This window comes from Rhodnius prolixus, unplaced genomic scaffold (genome assembly GCF_049639745.1).
Source record: "Rhodnius prolixus isolate KJV_2025 unplaced genomic scaffold, Rpr scaffold_2, whole genome shotgun sequence".
NCBI classification, from domain to species: Eukaryota; Metazoa; Arthropoda; class Insecta; order Hemiptera; family Reduviidae; genus Rhodnius; species Rhodnius prolixus.
Genome location: NW_027411592.1, coordinates 25285592 through 25308272, shown reverse-complemented (window position 1 = coordinate 25308272; position 22681 = coordinate 25285592). Strand labels below are relative to the sequence as shown.

The 22681-nt window shown below is 35.2% G+C and overlaps 1 protein-coding gene across 4 annotated transcripts in view; it reads right to left on the bottom strand.

The window, feature by feature from the left end:
• Positions 1–22681, bottom strand: part of LOC141449304 (uncharacterized) — a 455386-nt gene that overhangs the window by 117291 nt on the left and 315414 nt on the right. For all 4 annotated transcript variants that reach the window (XM_074118586.1, XM_074118587.1, XM_074118588.1 and 1 more), the window contains one exon: positions 10085–10102. In XM_074118586.1, the coding sequence (XP_073974687.1) occupies positions 10085–10102 (18 nt within the window). The remainder of the gene's footprint in view (positions 1–10084; positions 10103–22681) is intronic.

Here is a 22681-nt window from a genome sequence, read left to right as displayed (position 1 = left end):
CTGTCTGACCGGAACCGTCGTTTGTGTAAGAGGTGTTAGTTTCGTTTTGTCGAAAACATGATACTACACATGTAGTAGAGCAACGAATTGTCGTGAAATTTCACATCAAAACTTGATAAAACCACTACTGAAACTTATCTTTTATATAAAGAAGTTTATGGCGATGAATGTTAATCACGTACGCGAGTTTTTGAGTGGTTTCCAAGATGGTCGAGAAGAAGTCGATGACGACGGCCCCGGTTGAATTGAAGGAAATTATGGGTCTAGATCTAATTTCATTTATTTTTTTCCCCTAATTTATTTATTTATTTTTTAAATTAAAGATGCGTCAACGTCCGAGTTTATTGATGCCAAGAGCTTTTTTCAGCGCATTGCTGGCTCCCGGGGAGTGTTCTCTCGTTACAGACCACACTGTTCATCACCGGAAAGTCAACTCCTAGGAAAAGAAAATCTACGGGCAAGCAGAATCTAACCACTGTAATCTAATGTAAGCTAACCTTTGATCAAACACTATCCCTTTATGGGCACAATTTTTGAGAATGATAAAACTGATGGAACAGATCTTGAAGGAGTTGAAATTTTTGCTCTCTAACTATTTAAATTTACTTCAGTTGCTAGTTACATTATTTTGTTTTGTGTTATTTAAAGTGTGTTAACTTGTCGAGGCAATTGGGGCTCCGAGCTTTTTTTCCGTGCTGTACCTGCTTCCAGAAAATGTTCTCTCTCACAGAAAATACTGTGGATCATCGGGTATTGAGCAGTGAGAAGACGCATTCTTACCCTACGTCAGAGAATCCATTGAGCTAACCACTTTCCCTTAATTCACTGCCGCTAGAGTCGGGCTAATCAGAGCTACAGAGTTGAATTGCAATCAAATATCACATAAAAACGTATCAGCTGTTTTTTCAGTTGTGAAAGCATGGAGAGAATGAGTTTTGGAGCTCATATAAATATTCTGATTTAAACAACTTCATATAATTTAAAATTTGATTCCTCATGGCTTAATAAATTAAAAACTGTAGTACTTAATTTTTTTTTCCTAAATTATCAATTATTAAGGAATACAAAATTTATCTTCTACTGGGAATTAAATTGTAATAAAGAGGTACTAAGGGAATGTTGTTTAGTAATTATACTTCTGTGGTAGTAATACTAAAAGGCAGTGAATAGCTGAAAGAAGGGATCAATATATACTTGTACAGACAAACGAACAGATGTACAAACAGTCGCAAAGACAAGGTGACGGAGATAAAAGCAGATGTAGAAGTAGAATCTCGGATCACTCCACTAGCGGTACGTATAAAGAACTGTAAGGAGTTGTTTACGACAGGCTGTAACCAGTTTATGTTTATACGTCCGTATTAGTGCGTCTAGGGCGCTATTGGCGTGTCGCGTACCACGTGTTCGGCTATTATCTGGATAGTGAGCCGAGAACTAGTGTTGCAAGCAGTGCGACACAATGTCTTCTGCCAGAGTTCACCACACCCACGCGCGCGACCCTCGCCCTAGTCAAAACCACTCTTTATGGCAGGTACTCCTGGATAGAGCTAAATAATTCAACAGTTCGTCGCCTCTTCTTTCCTTTAACTCCCCGATCTGACAATATACACTCAGGTCGTTCCGTTTGCCGACATAATCCTTATTATTTGTGTGTATGTTAGCAATGTTCATTATTCACACGATCATCTCGGCCCACCCCCGACTCGTCCTTAATTTACCAGATGCCAAGGACATCACCATGCGCGGTAAGGATACAAACTTCCATGTCTTCTTGTCAACCAATCCTAAGTGTCCTTTAAATTGTTTTCATCCTTTCAAGAAGAACCTGTCTCAGACATGGAGAATTTGCACTCATAAATGACATAAAAAGTACAAAAATAACATTATTAATAATTTAATCCGGTGAATGTGCGATAGAAATTTGATATTCATCTTTTTACAATTACATATACATATATTGGAAATAAGAATTTCATCTTTCGTAAGACTTTGCAAAATTGATTTTTCTGTTTTTAGCCATTTTCCCCAAAATAGCTTCAAGGGATTTCCTTTAAATTTGGGGCACTATTTCCACTATCTTTCCATGAAAACAGCATTCACGTTAATCTTTCCTCTCCCTTACCTTTTCAAAATAAAGTTCAATTTCTGAGTTTTGCTTATAATTTTTGCCCTATTTGGTGAGTTTCCTCAATCTGCCAATTTTCCTAAGATATGATTGTTGGCACTACGACAAACCCTGAACCTGAGGAGACAGGGACAGAAGAAATGAGACTGAATTATTGGGAGAGTGAAGTGATGAGGGCAATTTTCTGACCGGTGGAGGTTGAGAAAATCAAAACAGAATCCTAAAAAAAAAAAATGAGAAATTGAAAAATTTATTTAGGAGACCCTGATCTTGTAGTCGGCACGTTCATGCTGGTTGAGCCATTCACTTTGACATAGAATGGTATGTTTGTCTTTTTATTAACATGCCACTACAGATACCTGATCTATTTAAGGCTAATAACAAATTGTTATTTAAATCATCTATTGTATATTCTCACAGTTAAAATACATATTATTGCAACGTATATATACATATTTTTAACCAAATTAGATTTGTTATTATCCTTTCTGATGTATTTACGATCATAACTTACTCATAATTTCGGTTTAACGAGCGCGGAAACCAAATTGATAGGACGGAAGTATTTACTGTGATTCTAGGAGTGGATAGATTCGTTTTAGGTTATCGATCCCTTCAATCCCATACAGTATCTCTCGAGCCTTGGCTAAAGAAATGGAGAATTAAAATTAATGAAAACAAATGTAATTACATTACACTCTCCCAAAGGAGAACTATCCTTCCACCCGGTTACCTAAACCTCACTCCTCTTCCCACAACAGATTATGTTAAGTACCTAGTACTCTTCATGGACAAACGCCTAACCTGGAATCCACATACTAGACTCAAACGGAAAGAACTGAACAGACGATTCAAACTTCTCTCTAGACTTCTCGACAAGCCATCTAAACTTTCATTAAACAACAAACAACTTATCTACACTATGATATTGAAACCTGCCTGAGGACTTACGGAATGGAACTTTGGGGCTCAGTCAAAGCTTCCAATACCTATAGAATCCAATCCTTCCAGTCAAAAACACTCCGTCGAATCGCAAATGGTCCTTACCATGTCTCTAACTCTACCTTGCACCGACATTCCTTGTTCCTTATGTTTCAGAAGCTATAAGATCCTTTTTTTTTTTTTTTTTTTTTTTTTTTGGCGCATCGACTGCTTGGCCATTAGCGCCCACTAATATAATATTCTTTTCACTTTCCAATACTACTCGAGCCGGGATGGCACTTGCAGTCCCATAGCTTCCAGCACTACACCTTGCTCAACAAGGTAGGGTGGAGCCTGGGTCCGCAAGAGTGTCTCCACACATCCCCTCTTATTTCATCGACCTTATCGACGAGGGGGAGTGCGGAATAACATTGTGCCATCCCTTTAATACGCTGACTTTTATTACAAATATCTATATAATCCTCTTGTATACATTAATTAACAATTTTAGCAGTTAACAATTATATGAACGTTACGCAGAACTAAAAATATTTCTGGTTACTTTTCCTGTTTGCTTGGACTGTATTATATATACTTAACCAAAGGAGGCTATTTACTCTACTAATAGGTGGGATGTGCAGTACTTTGAACTAATATTCCTGCACACCCTGAAATAAACTAGAACTAAATAAAATTAACCTAATGGGGTTGAAATACTTGTATAAAAATTCTTTCAACCCCAGGATAAAAAACCTAACCTAAACATACATTCGACTTTCTCGCCAATAAATGCATTCACGCCAATAAATACATTCACGCCAATAAATACACTCACGCCAATAAATACAATCTCGCCAATAAATACATACACACCAATTCATACATACATACATACATTCACCCCTGTAATTCACTCACACTACTCTTCCACAACAGAAGAGGAAAGTACTTGATATTCCTTTCCTCTTTAAAAGAACTAGACTACAACTAACCTAATTATTAACCTAGATTTTGTTATATAATTGAATATCCTTTAAATAAGTAAATAGCCTCCTTACATAAGGAGAACCCTCTTGGAGAATTGCGCGCTGGTCGTGTGGCAGGCCTGCTCTTTCTCTTTGGAGACGCAGTGCCTGACACCCTTCCAACACGTGCGACACTGTCAGCCTTTCTCGGCATCGCGGGCACCTCGGCCTTCTTTCGGCAATGAGGAGGTACCCATGTGTCACAAGTGTATGTCCAATCCTTAGCCTCGTTAAAATTACTGATTCATGCCGCGGGTAGTTCTCGACTTTAGCATTTCGCACACATGGTTTAAATTCTTTAAGCTTTTCATCTACATTATCCCACTGACTTTGCCACTTAGAAGATCCTATTATATTAAATTCCACACATCAATCACCTCACATCCTAATCCATTAGTATCCCAACTTACTACTCTACCAGGAAATCCTCCCAGGCGGTTGAAGCGCAGGTGGCCACGCGATCTTCTAAATGAAGTAAGTGCCAGTGTACAATCTGTACCACTTTGGGAGTTTCGCTAATGGGTGAATTCTCCCCTCATGTATTCATGTATTTATTCTGTTATCATATTGTATCAGCTTCACTGGTTGCAGAATTATACTGCAGTTGTGAAAATAAATAAAGTAAAAAAAAAAAAATCTGTTTAATGCTTCCATTATTTATAATATTTATATTTAATGTTAGAGCCCCTTGCAGATGGTTTGATTGTTCAGTCAGATTGAATATTTAAAAATCATTATCAATAATTAAGGTTAGCGGGTCCAGCCAGACCAAATCAAAAGTGCTGTTACTAGAAAAAACAAGAAAGTTTGCCGGGCTATCAGAATAACCCGTAACATTATAAAAATGCCGCGGGCATCCTTAATAACCTCTCATTTTCTCTCTCTGTGAATTACTTTTTCATCCAAATCTAAATGATTCCTTTTTCCATTCAGACTGAGATCCTAATACAATTCATTTCACAAACAATTCAAATGATCAATTCGCTAGTTTAGTCTCGACATTGGACTCTATTTTAATTAGCAACAGGACTTGTTACTGTTGTTATAAAACTGCTGTTACAAGATAAAACTTAAGAAGTCTCAAAAGAAGTACAAGGCTTAATTGATATTTTGAAGTCGCTGTCCGCCTTTGAAAAAAAGCTGAAGTTTTTTTTTTTTGTCTTTTTAGCAAAAGTTTGATTATTAATGAATTAAAATAATATATTCTTAACTGAGATTATTAGAGTAATTTCTCTATAAACATGTTCAATTAAATATTGATTCTTCAATATTGAAGGCATGAAGCTGAAGAACGGCATTAAACTGGATGTGTAAAGCGTATAAAAGAACTGATTCTGATCCCATGATGCAATACGATTCAAATCCCGGCTGTCTATTGATTTTTCACTGCAATAGGGATTTAATGATGTCCCTTTTAAATGACTAGAAACCTCTTTAACAGAGATATTTGCAGTTGGGAGAGTAACTCATCAATTATGATTAATTCGTCCATGGGAACAAAGGGAGATTAGGGAGGATTAGCTTAAACCACTTTTTGATAAAGGGCAGTTTAGACTAGATAGATAGATAAAAGATGTTTATCACCAACTGAAATTTACAAAATTAATAATTGCTTATCTTTGTCGGTGGCGTATTTGCGCGACGATCAATAGTTCAAACTATTATTAGTAAACTTCAAATAGGAGAAACAGATCAAGAGCATTCGATTATTAAATAAGTTTTCAAATTTTGAAATGTTGAATTTTTAGAATATCGATTTCACATTTGTTACACCAATAGGAAACAAATGTGCGAGCACTGCAACAAATCCAAAAATCCAGCAATAGGCTGACTGCTTGAAGCAGCGACTACCGTAGGAATAAGAAATAAGAGCTTCTTAATTGTATTTCGGGCAGTTAAGGATGCTGCCAGGGATTCAGGAACCAGACAGAATCCCACAATGCACGACCACAGTATTCACACAGTCAAGGGCGCTACTAAGTAGTCAGAAGAGACCTAGTAAAATAACTTTTCTTATCGTGAACATTGACAAACTCAATTGAATTTGACCATCCTCGAGGTCACTAACTTTGATGCAAACAAACTAATGATAATTTCGCTCCATTTTGAGAGCATTCGTTTTTAAAAACTTTCCTAAAAACCAACAAACATAGTAATAGTAATAGTAGTAGTAATAATAATAATAGTGTATTCATTAAGAAATAGAATACATTAAACAAAATAGATAAACATGAATCAGTAGCACTTATCAGCATGTACGTACATAAAATACATCGTATTTTATGTACGTATAAAATACATCTGCCGAGTTGCTAATCTGTGTATAATTACAAACAACTTTTTATTTTTATAATTAATAAAAAATTAACAAAGGAAAAAAACAAATTTATACCTTTAGGAGGTGAACACGGAAGTTAATTAAATAAACTCTTCCAGCAACAATGTCCTATAATGTAGGGCATCTTTTAGATATTTACAGAGTAAAGTCCAGTCCTTGCCATCGAGATATTTGCAAATTTCATCTACTGAGAGTACATTTTTTCCTAAATATTCCCGCCTGTAAGGGGGGCTAGTATCGGGCATATTCCGACAATGTGCACAATATCTTCTGTTTCTTTTAAATTGCAAAGGGTACACAATTGACAAGCATCTGGAGTGTGAGGTTTATAATTTAGATAAAATGATTCTGATCTGGCCTGGATAATAACTTTGGAATCAGAGTAAGATCTATTATGAATATAATATACATTGTATTGCAGTCTGGGATAAATCCTATGGAACTGCCCCTCCCTCGCTCTTGATTCTAAGTGTGCTCTTTCTCTTAACTGCAATTCCCTAATAAAGTTGTTTAAATTACATTTCCCGCTAATTAAGTGATCTACTTCACATTGCGGCAACTGTAGTTGTGAACATAATTTTGACCAATCTTCAAACCATAAAATTTTCTTATTGACAATTTTTTCAGCTATCATTTTAGGCAGTCTGTGATCAGGGTGATTAAGGACTTTCAAAGTGTATTTAATATGTAGTAATAATAGTATAATAGATATTTAAAGGAAGGTATTATAACAGAATATTCCAAACAAATATATTCTGAGAGTAAGATGTCCGGCTGATGAACTGAGTAATTCACCGCTCTTGTAATACCAAATTGCGCACCCTCTTAAAGATTAATTTGTAAGCAAGAGAATACATTTTAGCTAAGGCCTATTGTTTTTCATATAGTAAAACGATATCTTAATGTATTCAATAGAAAAAGGGCAGCAGAATGAGCACTAGACTGTAAGTAAATAAAGAGGGTAGTTTTCTCTTTTTGAATTCTAGAACAGAATACTGTAGACATTCAATGGGAAATATGCTGGTAATAGTTGCTTTTTCCAGTGGAAACAACTGGAAATTATTCCAGCACATTCCTCCAGTAAACCTGGATACAAGGCCGCACCGTTGTAATGTCATACATATACATCCCTTCAAAGCAGCCTGCCTTCTCCTAGGAATACGATGGGTTTTTCTATTCTCTTACATGCTAAAGTAATTCGTCTTGCCCTACTACCACCACGCCACAAGCAAGGGTTCTTGGTACATCTCAGTAAGGAGAAACCTTTCTCTGAGCCAAGGTTATAAATAATTCAGCCGTTTTAGAAAACAGACGTCTTTCAAGTTATGAAGTTGAAAGGAAAGTGTTAGTTTGTGAAGAAAGAAAAACCATTTATCGCGTTACACCTTTTCCTTATTGGCTTAATACAATTATCTCAATTTAATAACGCTCAGAGTAATTCAATTTTTTTTACTTCCCTCTTTTGTTATTTCAGGAAAACCTGTTTACACCAAGAAAGGAAACATTCGAACATCAGTGTCCTCTAACGAGTCTCTAGATTCTCCTTGATGCTTGTGTACTTCACTAATTAGAAGTAATATACCTTAGCTACGTCCCATAAAGTATATTATTCAAAACTTTCAAGCTTTAAAAATCAGGCTTTACATTTTGCCTAATGGCGGAAGTCGGCCCAAAGCTCAAACAAATTTTTAAGTGGTCTAGAGATGTAGTAAACCCATGGATTTTAATGAAACAAAATTAAAGATACTTTCAAATAATGTAAAGGACCAGCTGCTGGCCGGGGAAAAAATGGTCTTTTCTCTAAAAGATCCTACTGAAGAAGAAATTGTTAATTTGAAGTTTAAAGTTGTTAGTGGAGAAGGATTGGAAAGATTCCGGGACAATATAGGTTTGCAAAACACATTGGCGTTTGAGGTTCCGAAACCTTAGCAACGCAAACAGTGGACGAATTACGAACTAAAGGCTGAAGTATATCATGTATCATTGGTGTAGCAAAGCATGACGTGATTGTACGGAATGATTACCTGAAGAACAACGAAAACCATCATAATTTTGGAAAGGAGAGTCTTGGAAATCATTGATGTGCGAATGAAAATTGTTTTCTCAAAGGAGGCAAGGATGGCTGAATTTGAGCGCCCTACCACTCAGGTAGGGTGTCCTTGCTTTTGGAAACAGAGTTTTAATGGGGGTTAAGACAGAAGATCCTTTGCGAATAACTGCGTTGGATCAACGTCAAGCTTTGGATCTTAACGGATCTCTTCTCGGAAAGTTAGCAAAGAACATCATCTGATTACCTCGCCCGCTGGGTAGAAGCTTACGCCTTCCCATAAACTGATCGAGAAGTATATCGGTGTTTCCTTAGAAATGCACACCAACCAAAGAGGGGATCAAAACATGCCTATTTTAGGATCCTGCAAAGAGGTGGAGATTAATGGAACCAGAACAACTCCTTTCATCCTCAGTCAGAAAACCTTTTGGAGCGCATTAACAGAACGCTATGAGAGATTAACGTACAATATAACCATTCGGATTACCACCTCCCATATGCATACACTTACAAGTACATCCTCCATGACTAATATATGGTGATCTGTTATCGCAGATACTTTAATATAAATGGATTACACTTGCAAAAATTAATCTTGGAGGCAATATTTACAACCGACTGGAACAACTCTGAGGCTACGGTCAATGTGGGGTAGAAAATCAGCAGCTGCAGTAAAAAGTGCATTTTCAGATTTGGAAGTGGGAACAACCGCTTGAAAGAGAAAACTGACAACAAAAGATGTCGACATTTCCAGCCATAAAATTAATAATATTGTCTTAAAGTGGGAACATAAATTCACCAATTAAGAATTTAAAACACTAAAATAAATAATGATAGTGTAAAGTATTTTTTAAATTCTACAGACACTAAAACAACTCTTTTAATTAATGCCAACTTGAATTTATTAAAGCACAAATTACTCAAGTAAAAGCTGAACTAAATAAATAACTACGATTTAGTTCGTTTTTTTTCCTGCTTCTTGTCAAAGTTCCGATACCTTTAATAAAATAAAATAAATATTTATTTATTCTTTAAATAAATTGGTCTAATTATTAATTAAGTTATTTAAATAGTTATACTTTAGAGGCGAATGTTTTTATGAAAATAAAATAAAGAAAAAAAAATGTGCTATAAAATAGCGCAGACTATAATAATTTGTCATAGAGCAGAATCTAGCTGACACGACAATTCTAGTCTAATAATGGCTATTTCCAATACATTTGTTCTATATAAAGTGGTGGCCATCTGTAAACAAGTTATGCTTTATCTGCGGCTCTCCAGTACCATACTTTCCAAGAGATCATTTGTTCCATGTCACCTTCCAGCAACCGCTCCATTAAACTATAATAGTGGCGAGAATTATAAAAGAAATGTGGAGCCGAAGATGAAAATAATATTTTGCAACTTAACAATTGATTACCTGTCAAAGAGCACGATAAAGATATAATCGAATTATTTTGCTGCTTGTTAGTTCAACTTCTTTTATGTCCTGTGCATATACATTCCAGCAGTTATATCATAATTATTTATTATAAATGTTCAGCGAACTTTAGGACGCAAGTCGTTTAGAAATATTCTGATAAACTTACGTAATAATTATTGGCATTGGCGTTCGACTTGTTGCTCACCTGTCATAGTAGTAATCCCTGAAACAGAAACAACTCGAGTTAATATTTTTTCTTCATCACTTAGAGATTAAGATTCTAGATCGGGTAGGCTTTGATCAGCAAGTTTGCTTTCGAATTAACTGAAACTTAATTACTTAAGTTAATAACGGGTCCAGTATTACAATAAGTTTAGTGATGTTAAACTATCAATTAGTCGTGACTAAAAATACATTCAATCAATATTACCATCTGTAAATTTTACTGTCCCGTAAGCCCTGGGAGTATTTATTTGGAATTAAATGTGACAAGCAGAAAGTATCATAAACTTAGGTTTGTGTTGAAATCATAAAACTAGAACGCGTTATTTAACTTATATTTTTCCAGATCTTTTGGTTAGGAGAGTCAAACCACCTTCAGTGGATGAAATAGTTCTAGATTAAGAAGGAACTTGTATATAATTATAATTATAATTGTTAATAAATAGCATGTGATAATGTTTATTTCACGAGTAATTTATCTGCTGAAGACGGCATTTGGAAAAATGAAACAACTACGACAAGAACGAAGACATTTCAGTACTTCAACATACTTGCAGTTTTATTATTATTTTTAAATTTAAGGTGCCAGCATGCCACGTTTACTCTCCGGCGGGGCTCCTGTCCACCTATCCTCTTCAACAGCAATCCTCTTCCTTGTACAGATCTGGTGCGCTATCTTGGGCTCTACATAGACAAAAGACTCACGTGGAACCCACACACTAGACTTAAAAGACAAGCAATGACGAAACGTGCGAAACTTCTTTACAGACTACTTGGACGACGCTCCAAATTGCCCATTGAAACTCAAACGATTACTATACAGTACTATCCTCAAACCTATGTGGACTTACGGACTAGAGCTGTGGGGTTCAGCCAAACCTACACACATACGGACTGTACAAACAATTCAGTCAAACCTACTCCGACAGATAGCTGACGCTCCTTTCTAAGTGGCCAACCTTACTCTTCACCACGACCTCAACATTCCCTTCATACACCAACACGCCAAGACTAAATATCAAAAATTCCATACTGCTCTCTCTACTTGCTGAAATCCTCTTGTACAGTTTCTCGCCTCCTCTGACAACCCTAACAATACTCCTCGCCGACTGAATCGCCAATGACCCCGTGACTTCCTTGTAGTCTGAAGGCCTAAACGTCATTATTCTCCTATCTCTCCTCACTCCTACTCATATTCTCCTCCTCACATTCCCCTATCTCCAATAGAGAGTGCTACCGCTAGGTAGCTTCTCTCCTCCTGCTCTTCCCGCACCAGTTCATCTTATTTACATCCTATTTACTTATTGTATATATTTATACAGATTGTAAATTACAAAATAAAAAAAGGCGTCAACTCCTGTGATTATTGGCGAAGCTTTTTTTAGTGCACTGTCAGCCTCCGGATAGTGTTTTCTAGTTGCAAACACTGTACCTTTTAGATATACATATTAAGTCAGCCATTAACCTATTTTAGGCTAACATTACTTTGCTTTACTCTGCGGTGGCTAACTTCACGCTTTAGAGATATTTATCTGAAATTAATCCTTCTAAAATTAAATAAATTGCAGAAAATGAGAATGACTTATTTGAAAATTATACTATTGTAATAAAATTGTAAGAAACCAGTCAGCGATAATTCGCTACCATTTACAATTTTATAACTTTTTCAAGTCAGATTATCTTATACTATGTGCATTTGAAAAATATATGAAAATAATGATAATAAAATAAATAAAGATTAACGGGAGGTTACTAAATTTAAATTTGATTGGAACACAATCTACATCTACCTACAACACATGAAATGTTTTGAGCAGAAACAAGACAGGTAATGGAACTGAATGAGGGAATGAATTTCATCCAAACGATCTTTAGATAGGCAGCGTGTATTCTCGTACTTGACGTTTGACTTTTATTCAATCAGAGTAAATAAACTGATATTTAGAGAATTTATGGCGTAATAATAGATAATATTTATTTTACAGACTTTTCTATTGTTAACAGCTTAAGCAATTGGAAATTTTAAGAAAAAAAATTGACCAAATTTTCCACCAAAAACACTGAATAATGAGCGAATGGCCGTAAAATCTATTGAATATTAATTTAATTTGTAAAAATTTTAAACAATTTTTGTGAGACAATCCAAATTAAACATTTTCTTAATTTATGCGCCGGATTTCTCAAATTAGGAAATTTTTCTTTTGTGCGTAAGTGTTATAAATAGTTATTTATTTAACAAGTGTGGAAAGTAGTACTTTTCCTCACGCGAGGCAGGGTTTGCACAGGAGCGAAGCGATGCGAGTGCAAGTGCAAATTGCCGAGTGTGAGGAAAATACTTTACACTAGAGTTAAATATTATATTTTTTCTGCAACCATTTATTAACTAATAAAATTAAAAATTTCATTTTTACAGTCTACAAAAAGTAATTTATTTATTATAAACATTTATTGTTATATTACAATTATTTACATTACTTACGTATTTACATTACTTATTACATTTTCTGCTGTTTCTTTTATTGATGGAGGAGTGTTTTCTAAACAGGCATCACTAGAATCCATTTTAAATTTCTATAAGGTAACACTATAACCTTTTTAACTGTTATAATTAAAAATATCTAATTATTTATTAAAGTATTATTTTTATTTCTATATTCCTTTCAATTTTTATTTTATTTTTTAATATTCGTTTTTTAATTATTTAAATAAAATAAATTTAAATAAGCTTATTAGAGTTTTACAGAAAATATTTATGTTAATAACAAAACTTCTTATATCAAGGAAGCACAATAAAGTTTTTCCACTCACTTGTGCGGAAAGTGACACTAATGGGAATTTCCCCCCACTAGTGTGGGAAGTTGGGCATTACACAGCTGATTTTAATTGAGTAATGAGAACTTCCCTACATGGTTGCAGAAAAAATCTATTTTTGATTGCGATGTTTCAAAAATGTGTTTTAGTACATTATTACGTTCTATGTCAATCAGTTCCATTTGGAGATAATAAACAAATTTTACAAAATTAGGACGAATCTCGCGGGCCATAAAATTATTCAAGACCCTGCTGTAAATGTACTGGAAACTGTTTAATATCCTTTCAGATTAATGAATATTTGGTCTCAATATCAGACACCAACACCAAGTCTGAAGAGCCAAAAGACTTTTTTAACTAACGTTAAAGAAGTAATGGAGCGCCTGCACCTAGACAAACCGAGAGGCATTATATTAAAAGCCCCCTAAGATTAGCGCAGGTACAATGTAACCTTCAGTTAACTAGAGCTGTTAAAAAAAGGAATAATGCCAGAGTGGGAGCTAAAGGCAATAGCTCTAGAGACCATTATTAATCGATACTCTTCACCCGATTGGTTTCATGTCTACACAGACGGTTCAGCCCTAGAAGCAAGACATATTGCGGGAGCCGGTGTGTACTCTGAAGCCTTTCAACTATCAACACCTGTGGGGAAAGTATCCACTAATTATTATGGCGAGCTTGCCGCAATATTATTAGCTCTTGATAAAGTGAAGTGGGGTCCTTGAAGCCGTATTGTGGTCTTTGTTGACTCACGTGCGGCGATTCTAGCTATAGCTGGAGCGAGCTATGCAGAGTCGGTAGTCATAGCTAAATCCAGAGCAGCGATTGAGGCTGCCAATAAAAGCACTAAGACTATAGCGCTCCAATGGATTCCAGGACACTGTGGGCTGCTAGGAAACGAGAGAGACGATGAATTGGCAAAAAGAGGTGCGCAAATGGACACCTGAGCAACTGATCTCTATGCATGCTTTTAAAAGGATAACTGCTGCCTGTCTTCGATCAGAAATGAAGTGCAGACAAAAAGCAAAAGCGGATGGGAAACGGTGGCAAGTATTGGTTGAACCAGTTGGACGAGTTCCACCTAATCTGACAAGAAGGGACGGCGTGGCCTGCTTCAGACTTCTCACGGGTCATGATTATTTGCAGGCCCACCTATATCGCATTGGGTTGGCGATGGACCCGACCTGCACTCTGTGTGGAAGAGAAGACATGTCCTCCGAACACCTTGACGTGTGTCCTTCTATCGAGGACATAAGAAGTCTTATCTTATCGGACGATATCTACAGGAAAAAAGCATTAGTGTACTGGGAAGCCCGACGTCGGATGGCAGAACTTCCGTGACTTACGGGTGGCGTAGATTTAAAAAATAAAAAATAAATAAAAAATATATATTTATGAATATAAATAAAGGTATATTGTAGAAGTTTGTTCAATAAGTTAAAATAAATAGTATACTAGATATTGGTTTTTGTTTAATTATTATTTATTGTAGAATTACTGTTAAGTTTTTTTACGATTAAAAAGATAAAAATGTCGTACATATGTGGATGACATTTTAATGGTTACGTGACTTACAGACTGACGAATTTCTGTAAATTTACATGAATTTATAAAACGACAAGCGGGATATCATTCTTTGTTTTAATATTATCTAGTATATATAATGCAAAAATATCTTATGGGTTGTAATAAATTAATTTCTGTAGACAATTGTGGCAAGATTTAATGGAATGCTCCTGTTATGTTATCTTCATGCTGTTAGTGAGGGCGCTGGAGTTCAAATAAAGGCAAACTGATAGATACGAACGGCTAGCCGAATGGATGTTAGCCGAATTATTTAAACAATTGAAAATGAAGAATATATTTTGTTAAATTGAAATTTAATGAACACACGTCACCAATATAGATAACTAGAATGAAGAAATGCGAACACGAACGAAGCTAGAAGAATAACATTGAGTTACTAAACAGTAAACGTCAATAAGGACTGTAGAGCAACATAAATTGTAAAAGGTAAGTGACATAAACAAATGGGGGTTGAGAAGGGCGAGCGGTTTATGATACATAGTGCAGCATGTTTATACCAATACCGCCTCCGTATACACTCATACAAATTGTAATGGGGCGGCAGGAAACAGCGGCGGTCACAGTGCTGCCTCCTCTAGCCAGCTGCCACATACGCACACCGCCGGCAGCCAGTCCACGAATCTATATACCTACAGGTCAAATGATCCATAAAACTACCTCATTCCATTATAGACGACTGCAATACCCAGAACCTACTCTAACTCTGCAATGGCATGCATTCTTCATTCCCTTCATTTAAATTCACTTCCTATACTTTGTTTTTATGGGCAAAATATTAAAATTGCATACTTAAAAGAGGCCAAATTTTTTTTTTTTTTGGAAATGCAATTCAGAAGTCTGGTCCAAAGCTGTAGTAGAAATAGCAGTATCTTGGCGATCTTCTGCTCCTTACAGCTATGTGCTGTCACTACTACAAAGAACAGTACGCTTCTAGCTTCTTTTCTAGCGAAGATCTTGTATTATTAGAATATATCTTAGAATAACTTTACTGGCGTAAATAAACTATAAAAAAGTACCGTTCTTATTAGTGATAAAGAACTTAAACGAGCCTTAAAAACCTAGTCGAAGACGGACGCAGACAAATATAAGATATATTTTAATAACTGATATTATTGGTTACATGTATCAGTAGTGGTAGCATCTAAAACACCTGCGGGTGGTTTCCTAAAACTCGTCTTTTACGCGGCTTATGCTGAAATTGACTTTCTAATACTCAAGGCAATATCAATAAGGCGCAATTTAAGGCAAAATCAATTTCTCTTATCATTTATTTTTAATTTTCCGATGCATATTATCTATTGCAAGAGAAAGTGCATCATCTTTCTTTTTGGTTTGCGTTGATTTCAATAACTTTCAAATTAATATCAGTATTTTAAAGATGAGATCTCTTTTAGTAGCGTCTGTTAGTGTATTGTACGTGAATACGTTTAGGTAACGGGTTATATTTTTTATATAAAATATTTTTATTTATGTATTTAGGATGAAATCAAGGAAACAAATAATTACTGTGTTACAATATAACTTCATTAATTATAGGTCTGTTATACGAAAATGTGTCTTCATAATCAACGATCGAACACAATCTGTGCCTATACAGTCCGTTGTCGATGTAGAAGCGATTTCATCATCCACTTGCATAATTTCAACCGCCCCAGCTGCAGATGTACTGACACTGTCGTTGATCCGCTCTGCCGTATTCATTCTTTTACGTTTCCGGCATAGCTTGACTCGGTCATATGGTGTTTTATTATTACCATTCGATTGTTCTTGAGAAGCCCTTTCCAACCGTGTATACGATCTCTGAATTTGGTTTTGGCTTTTCGACGCTTATAGGCCGACATTATATATTTCTGATATTTTTTTATTCTAACACCTTATTATATTCACTGTAACTATTTTACACTAATGTTTTATATACAATCGATAGATTGTGACGACAGCTGACGATTAAAACTTAGCTTCTCCAAGTCAAAAGTTATATTAATTGCAAATCTCGATACGCAGTAAAATGATCTCAAAATGGCGGCGTTTTCCCCTCCGCAGCGCGCGATGCGTCACAGACCTCGCTTATCGTAATGAATTCTTTGATCCTTTAGCTAACCAGTGGTCTAATTTAATTTTGGATGTAGACGATAGATTCGAAACTATAATGCCAAACTATATCCCCTGAATTTGTTATCATTAGGTTTTTTGGATTGCCTCCATATGAAGCAAATTTAAAGACGTATTCGCGTCAAAAATTCAGTGTAGTAATACTTCCTTTGACGGGTTTACATTTAGAAACCAGAAATGTAAGTCTCTTTAGGTTTTCCAGTAATCCAGATAATTTTATTAGTTACTGTAGAACTAACAAAACAACACTGAATAGCCGGAATAGAATATAATTAGATTTCGGGAAGAAATTGGTTGTATACAATCGACCAAACATTACAATTATATAGCATTATAATACAGTTGAATTTATGAAATATGTTATATATATGGATGTTTTCTTTATCCGCTTTTATTAGAGGAATTTGAATTTATGGTGATAGTACAATTATTATTATTATCAACATTATTATTATTAAAATATCTGTGTTATGTTTTAATATTAATGTCAATATTATGTTTTAATATTCATACACATGACCCTGTTTAATGAAAATTATTGTATAAACAGGCAGATGCAGAATACTATACCACAGTTGGCTTTTTATCTTACACAGTTAAATTGATAAAATGAAGGAAAATATAATTCCTATACATTATTACTTCTTCATCAGATATATATTGTAATCTCTATGAAGAAATTTAGGTAATAAAAGGCAAAAGAAATCATTGTACATTAAGCAAAGTGAGGAAATCTTGGCATATATTTCGTGTTTGTTATTTTACGTGGGCATTATCTTAACCAAATTGAGACCAATATGTCTATTTATCTTTCTGGTAATTAATACGGTTTCAATCAATCACGCAAACAGTGATGGACAATGTTCTTTTGCTACAGAGGACTCAGACGGAAGAGCAGTGTGTTGACGAGCGTAAATTAAAAGAATGAAATAAATCAGTCTTCGGTCTAAGGCACTAATTCTGGAATTTGGACTTGATCTGAATTTTTAAAAGAAACGTATTGGCATGGAAGAGTTCTAGTTGTATGCCGGAAGCAGCAAGAAGGCAAAAAAATGGATTTTCTCACAAAAAATATTTCCAATTTTAGTGGAAATTATAGCATTTTGGACAGGCAGACTGCAAATGGGTGCACTTTAATTCCTGCAGAGACGTTTTCTTAAATCCAAAAATGAAGCAAGCGGAACAAGATAATGCTTATTATACCTATGAGGGAACAGTTCCTACAAAAGGGCCAGAAAGAAGATTTTCAGCACCTGACACCAAATCTTCAGAGAAAGTTTCGTTTCAGTCTGTGCTCTATTAAGTTTTTCTTATACTGCTCCATCTCCTGTTATTTAAGAGGATGTTTCTTCTCTATTCAATAAATGTATTGCAGTTCTTATTTTCACACATTCTAAAATTTAAAAGAGAATGCCTTAGTTTCTAAATAATACTCCAATTGGCGAGACCTGCGAAGCTAATATGTATTGTGGTTAGATTCCCGGACTTAGGCCTTGGATTTTATTTAATGGTTAACGAAAGAAATTTACAGTAAAGTATGTTTGCTAGTCGCCTCCGTCCACGACACCTAATTGGTAGCTGGACGTTAAGCCCGGCCTGAAGAAAAATATTCCTCTTATTCTAACTCTTAAATGTTCCTTGATGCGACCGCTCACTATTTCGAGTGCTCAAGAAGCCTGATCTTGACGACCATGTTGTCAGCACCAACCAAAAAGTTTTTTTTTTTTAAACATTAAAGGATACTTAAATTTTTATTTTGAAAACAAAAAAATCTCGAAATTGTGACTTCAAGTAGTCTGTCTTTTGTTTTCTTATTATTTTTAGTTCTTTGGTTCTTTTAGTTTACTTTTCTGTGAGGAAAGTTAGTTTAGTATTAATAGTCGGGTTTGTCAACTTCCGGACAGTGTTCTCTCGTTACAGTCTACACTATCACTGGATAGTAAACTGTAAGCAGCTCTTTTAGGAAGAGAAAATCTAAGGGACCAGCACCTGGTTTGAACCCGGAAACTCCTCGTTGGAATCCAGTATTCGCTAACCTCTGTGCTAATCCCTTATTATTTCTCCTCATTAAATCATCTAGTGTAATATAGCTTACCGCTTATTCACTTGGGAATATAATGTAGAATCACAACCACTGTGTAAGAAGAGAAATCAGAAATAAATCAAAACGAAAGGTAGCAAAATGAAACACACTGGTGACAAATCTGTAATCTTATGTAATAGCATGAGTATCGTTAAGGTTTCACGAGAAGCCCTATGTACTTTGTGGGAAGGGAGGAGCTATGAAGAGAATGACCAGGGGTTGGAATCTCTCCAATGTACATAATCTGTACAGTGAACTTCTCTGCTGTCTAAATCTAATGTTGTTAGTTATATACAATCGACAAACCAGCTCACCTAGTTAACAAAAACATTATAAATGACCAAAATCTTTTAGAATGGATCAGATGATGGCAGAGGGAAAAACTACTATCTTATTGAAGCACTTAAATTCCATAGCTTTTTAAGAAATTGTTTCTGAATTTTACATTAAAATTTATTATATTTAACAACGACAGGAATTATTATTTATATAACAGGATATTCGTTCGCATAAAGACAACATCGAAATTCGGGAAAGGATTAGTTCTGAAACGAAGGGTTTTCTAAAAACAAAGACATCTACTAATGGAAAAACAATCTACCACCGAATTAATGTTCATATCAATCTACTCTATCCACTAGTGAGAGTAGATCATGCAGATTTCCATTTCTGAAGCCACCTGAGTCCGAAAAAAGACTATTATTGATTGGAGTCTGTGTTAACATATAAGTGATAGTGTGAGGTCAGAATAACACAAAAGTGTTAAGGAAATTCAAATATGATGTTTCTACTCCCATCATGCGGCAGCTCCAGCAGACGGCTTGTGCCGTGCTATTTCCGTATTGTACGTAAATGTGTTATTTTATTGTTTTTACCGAATAAAGAATATTATTAAATCCACGTTTTCCTCTAAGGTAACCTCAAGAAGAGAGGAGAGCCGTCAACAGAGGATAAGCCAATAAAACTTCCGCCCCATAATGCCTTCAAAGAAGATAAATTCTCTTCAAAAGTAAAGCAATACCAATTTTTTCAAGCGGGCTTTACGTCCAACTACCAATTATGTATCGTGGCCGGGTGCGGCTAGCAAACACACTTTACTGTAAAGTTCTCATATTAACCATTAAATAAAATCCAAGGCCTAAGACCGGGAATCAAACTCAATACCTCAAAAAAATCTTAGCTTTGCAGGTCTCGCCTCTAACCGCTCGGCTACCGTGGCGTGCGTCCAAATACTCTTCTATGAATGGTTATAATGTCCGCCAAGAAGTCAACTTGAAAACAGACAAGGAGTAACAGTTACACTGTAGTCAGCTATTTCTATAACTTAAAACAGAAAATATTTTTTCTTGCCAGTGACTTATCTTTTAACAAAAAATCACGGCATATCTATCACCGAAAAGCAGCCCAGAAGAGTGCCGTCGATGAGCTATTGCTGTTCTCTACTATAACTCCTCCTAGTTACAAGTCCATGTTCACAACTAATACATCAGATACAAGATGTAATTACTTATACTTGTCGTCACAATCTTGTCTAATTTTAAAAGTTGAACATTGTTTAAAAACTTATTAAAGATCTTTATTTAAAATTATTTTCAACATCCAAATTTGGTGTAGATTAGCGTGCAAATGAATTTGTTAACTGAATATAGGAATAAATTAAGAACAAAAACAAAATTATATTAAAAATTGACAAAATTTACTTTTTTTATGTTAATGACAGTACGAGTAAATAATAACTCATCTCACCTGTGCAACTATAACTTCAGAAGAACACTAAATGCAGGTTGTCTTATTAAGGCAGGTGAGGGGACTTAAAAGTAGATCCCTGTTTGAGACTAAGTTAAATTAATTACTAAAAGAAAATGACGGGGAGTAAGGTGCAGCGGTGGAGAAGAAGTTAAATTAGTGGTGGCTTGGCCTTGATGGTCTACTGCTGAAGATTACTGCAGTAACTTGGCTGAAAAGAGAAGAGCTAAACTTGTGTGCAACACTTCACTAGTAGATGATAATGGATTGTAACTCTGCTTCATAAAGAAAATAACTAACTTCGTCGTCGAAATTAGAAAAGTATGGACTCGAGGAGGCTTCACACCCTAAAACTTGATATGTTAATTTATTCTCCCACCTCTTCCTTCTTAACTCTTTTTCAAGTTCAATGATGATGTCATCAGAATGTATATATCAATTATCTAGCAGTTATTAGCATGAGTACAATTTGAAATTTTGTACTTTCAATTCCTCTAATTCTCTTTTGTTGCTAAAATCAATTCTGAAGACTCGTTTCAATTGAGTTTATACTCAAAATATTTTATCCATTGATGTTATTCGTTGCCATCGCCAATGCTACGGACATCTACCAGTCTAAGGAGCATTTCTAGCTCTCTTGTTCACTGTACACTCTTACAGAAAGCATTACATTTATAAGTATTTCTCTTTTGGTAATTATTGTCTCCCCATCTTTTAATCATTGAAGCAAATTTAACACTTTGCCATAAATTCTTTTAAATTAAAATATTTTGTTTGTTTTCTGCATATTTTTTAAATTAAGGTGTATTTTTTGTTGCATATCTGTGGAAGGCGTTTTGAGCTTTATAAGGAATAATTATATTTTGTAATGATTATAATGACCAAACTCACTCTCTTGTAAAAACAATCTTATTTCCAAAAATAAAAATAAATAGAAAAGGGACTAGCTCTGTGGTTAACGCATAAACCGAAGATCCTGAGTTCGAATCCAGCAGCTGACCGCTAGAATTTCTCTTCTTTGGAGCTTCTTACAGCTCAGTGTGGTCTGTAAAGATGAACGGAAATCAGGCTAAAATAAACCGCCTAGCTCGTCATTGGCTTTTCATGCCATACAGCACAGTGACGAGCTAGACTCGTCATGCACTAAAGTTACTGTTGAATATGATAATTAATTTAGTTTAAATGTCTAGTGTACTTTAATGGATAAGAGTAGTGCAGACTATGAAGATCAAGGTGATTGGAGCGATTATGAAGAATCAGAAGAAATAAGTATACATTTAGTAATGAAAGTAATGAAAGCGAAATATTATCAGGAAAGCGAAAACGTGCTGCTAGGCAACTAGTAAGTGATGACAGTGAACCTTCTGGAATCGCAGACACATCAACGGAAGAATGGATTTGAAAGGAAATAGATAATGTGCCTGAAATAAAAAAAATTACAGAAATGCCTGGTGTAAAGCCTCTGATTATGCAAAAAACTAGGTGCTAATCGGAAATCATTTGAGGTGTTTGAAGGAGTGTTGAATATGAATTTTTTGGAAATGTTATCAACAGAAACTAACAGGTATGCGCAACGAGAAATAAAGAAAGAACATTGTACAAGCACAGAACATATGATCGTTTTGGATAGTAAAATTATTTTATTTTGCTCTCTTAAATAATCAGTTTAAAAGAGTTTAAGTTGTGTTAATAGATGATTGTAAAGTACTTTTAACCAGTTTAACGGTGTGCAAGAACAATGTAAATATAATTTTTTTTTTTTTTTTTTTTTTTCTTAGTTTTTTTGTGCAAAACATTCATAGTGACCTCTAACCTTCAGTTCTGTAAGTATTTGACTTTCTGAGTGTAAAACCAAGTGCTAAGACAATTTCTCACCCCTCTTTATTTATCTTCCAATTCTCCATTCTCAACTCTAAAGATGAGTCTCAGCAACACATCTAACTCCAAATCATCTCCCGCCAGCTTATCTACTTCCTCTAGTTCAAAAACAACCAAAAAAAGAACAATCTCACCTCACAGCTCTCCCCCCAAAGACAAAAAGAAAAATGCTCCGCCTGCAGCAACTACGAAAACAAGCCTAGCAAGCAAACCCACTCTGTTCCCCGAGCTGAATCCAGAGCCTAGCAGTGCAACTGCAAATTCCATGCCAGACACAATAGTAGCTCCAGGAATACTCACCTACAACCCGTTCACTCCCCTAGCTACTCCAGATGAAATGCCTGCATCTGTGCCTACTCAGTC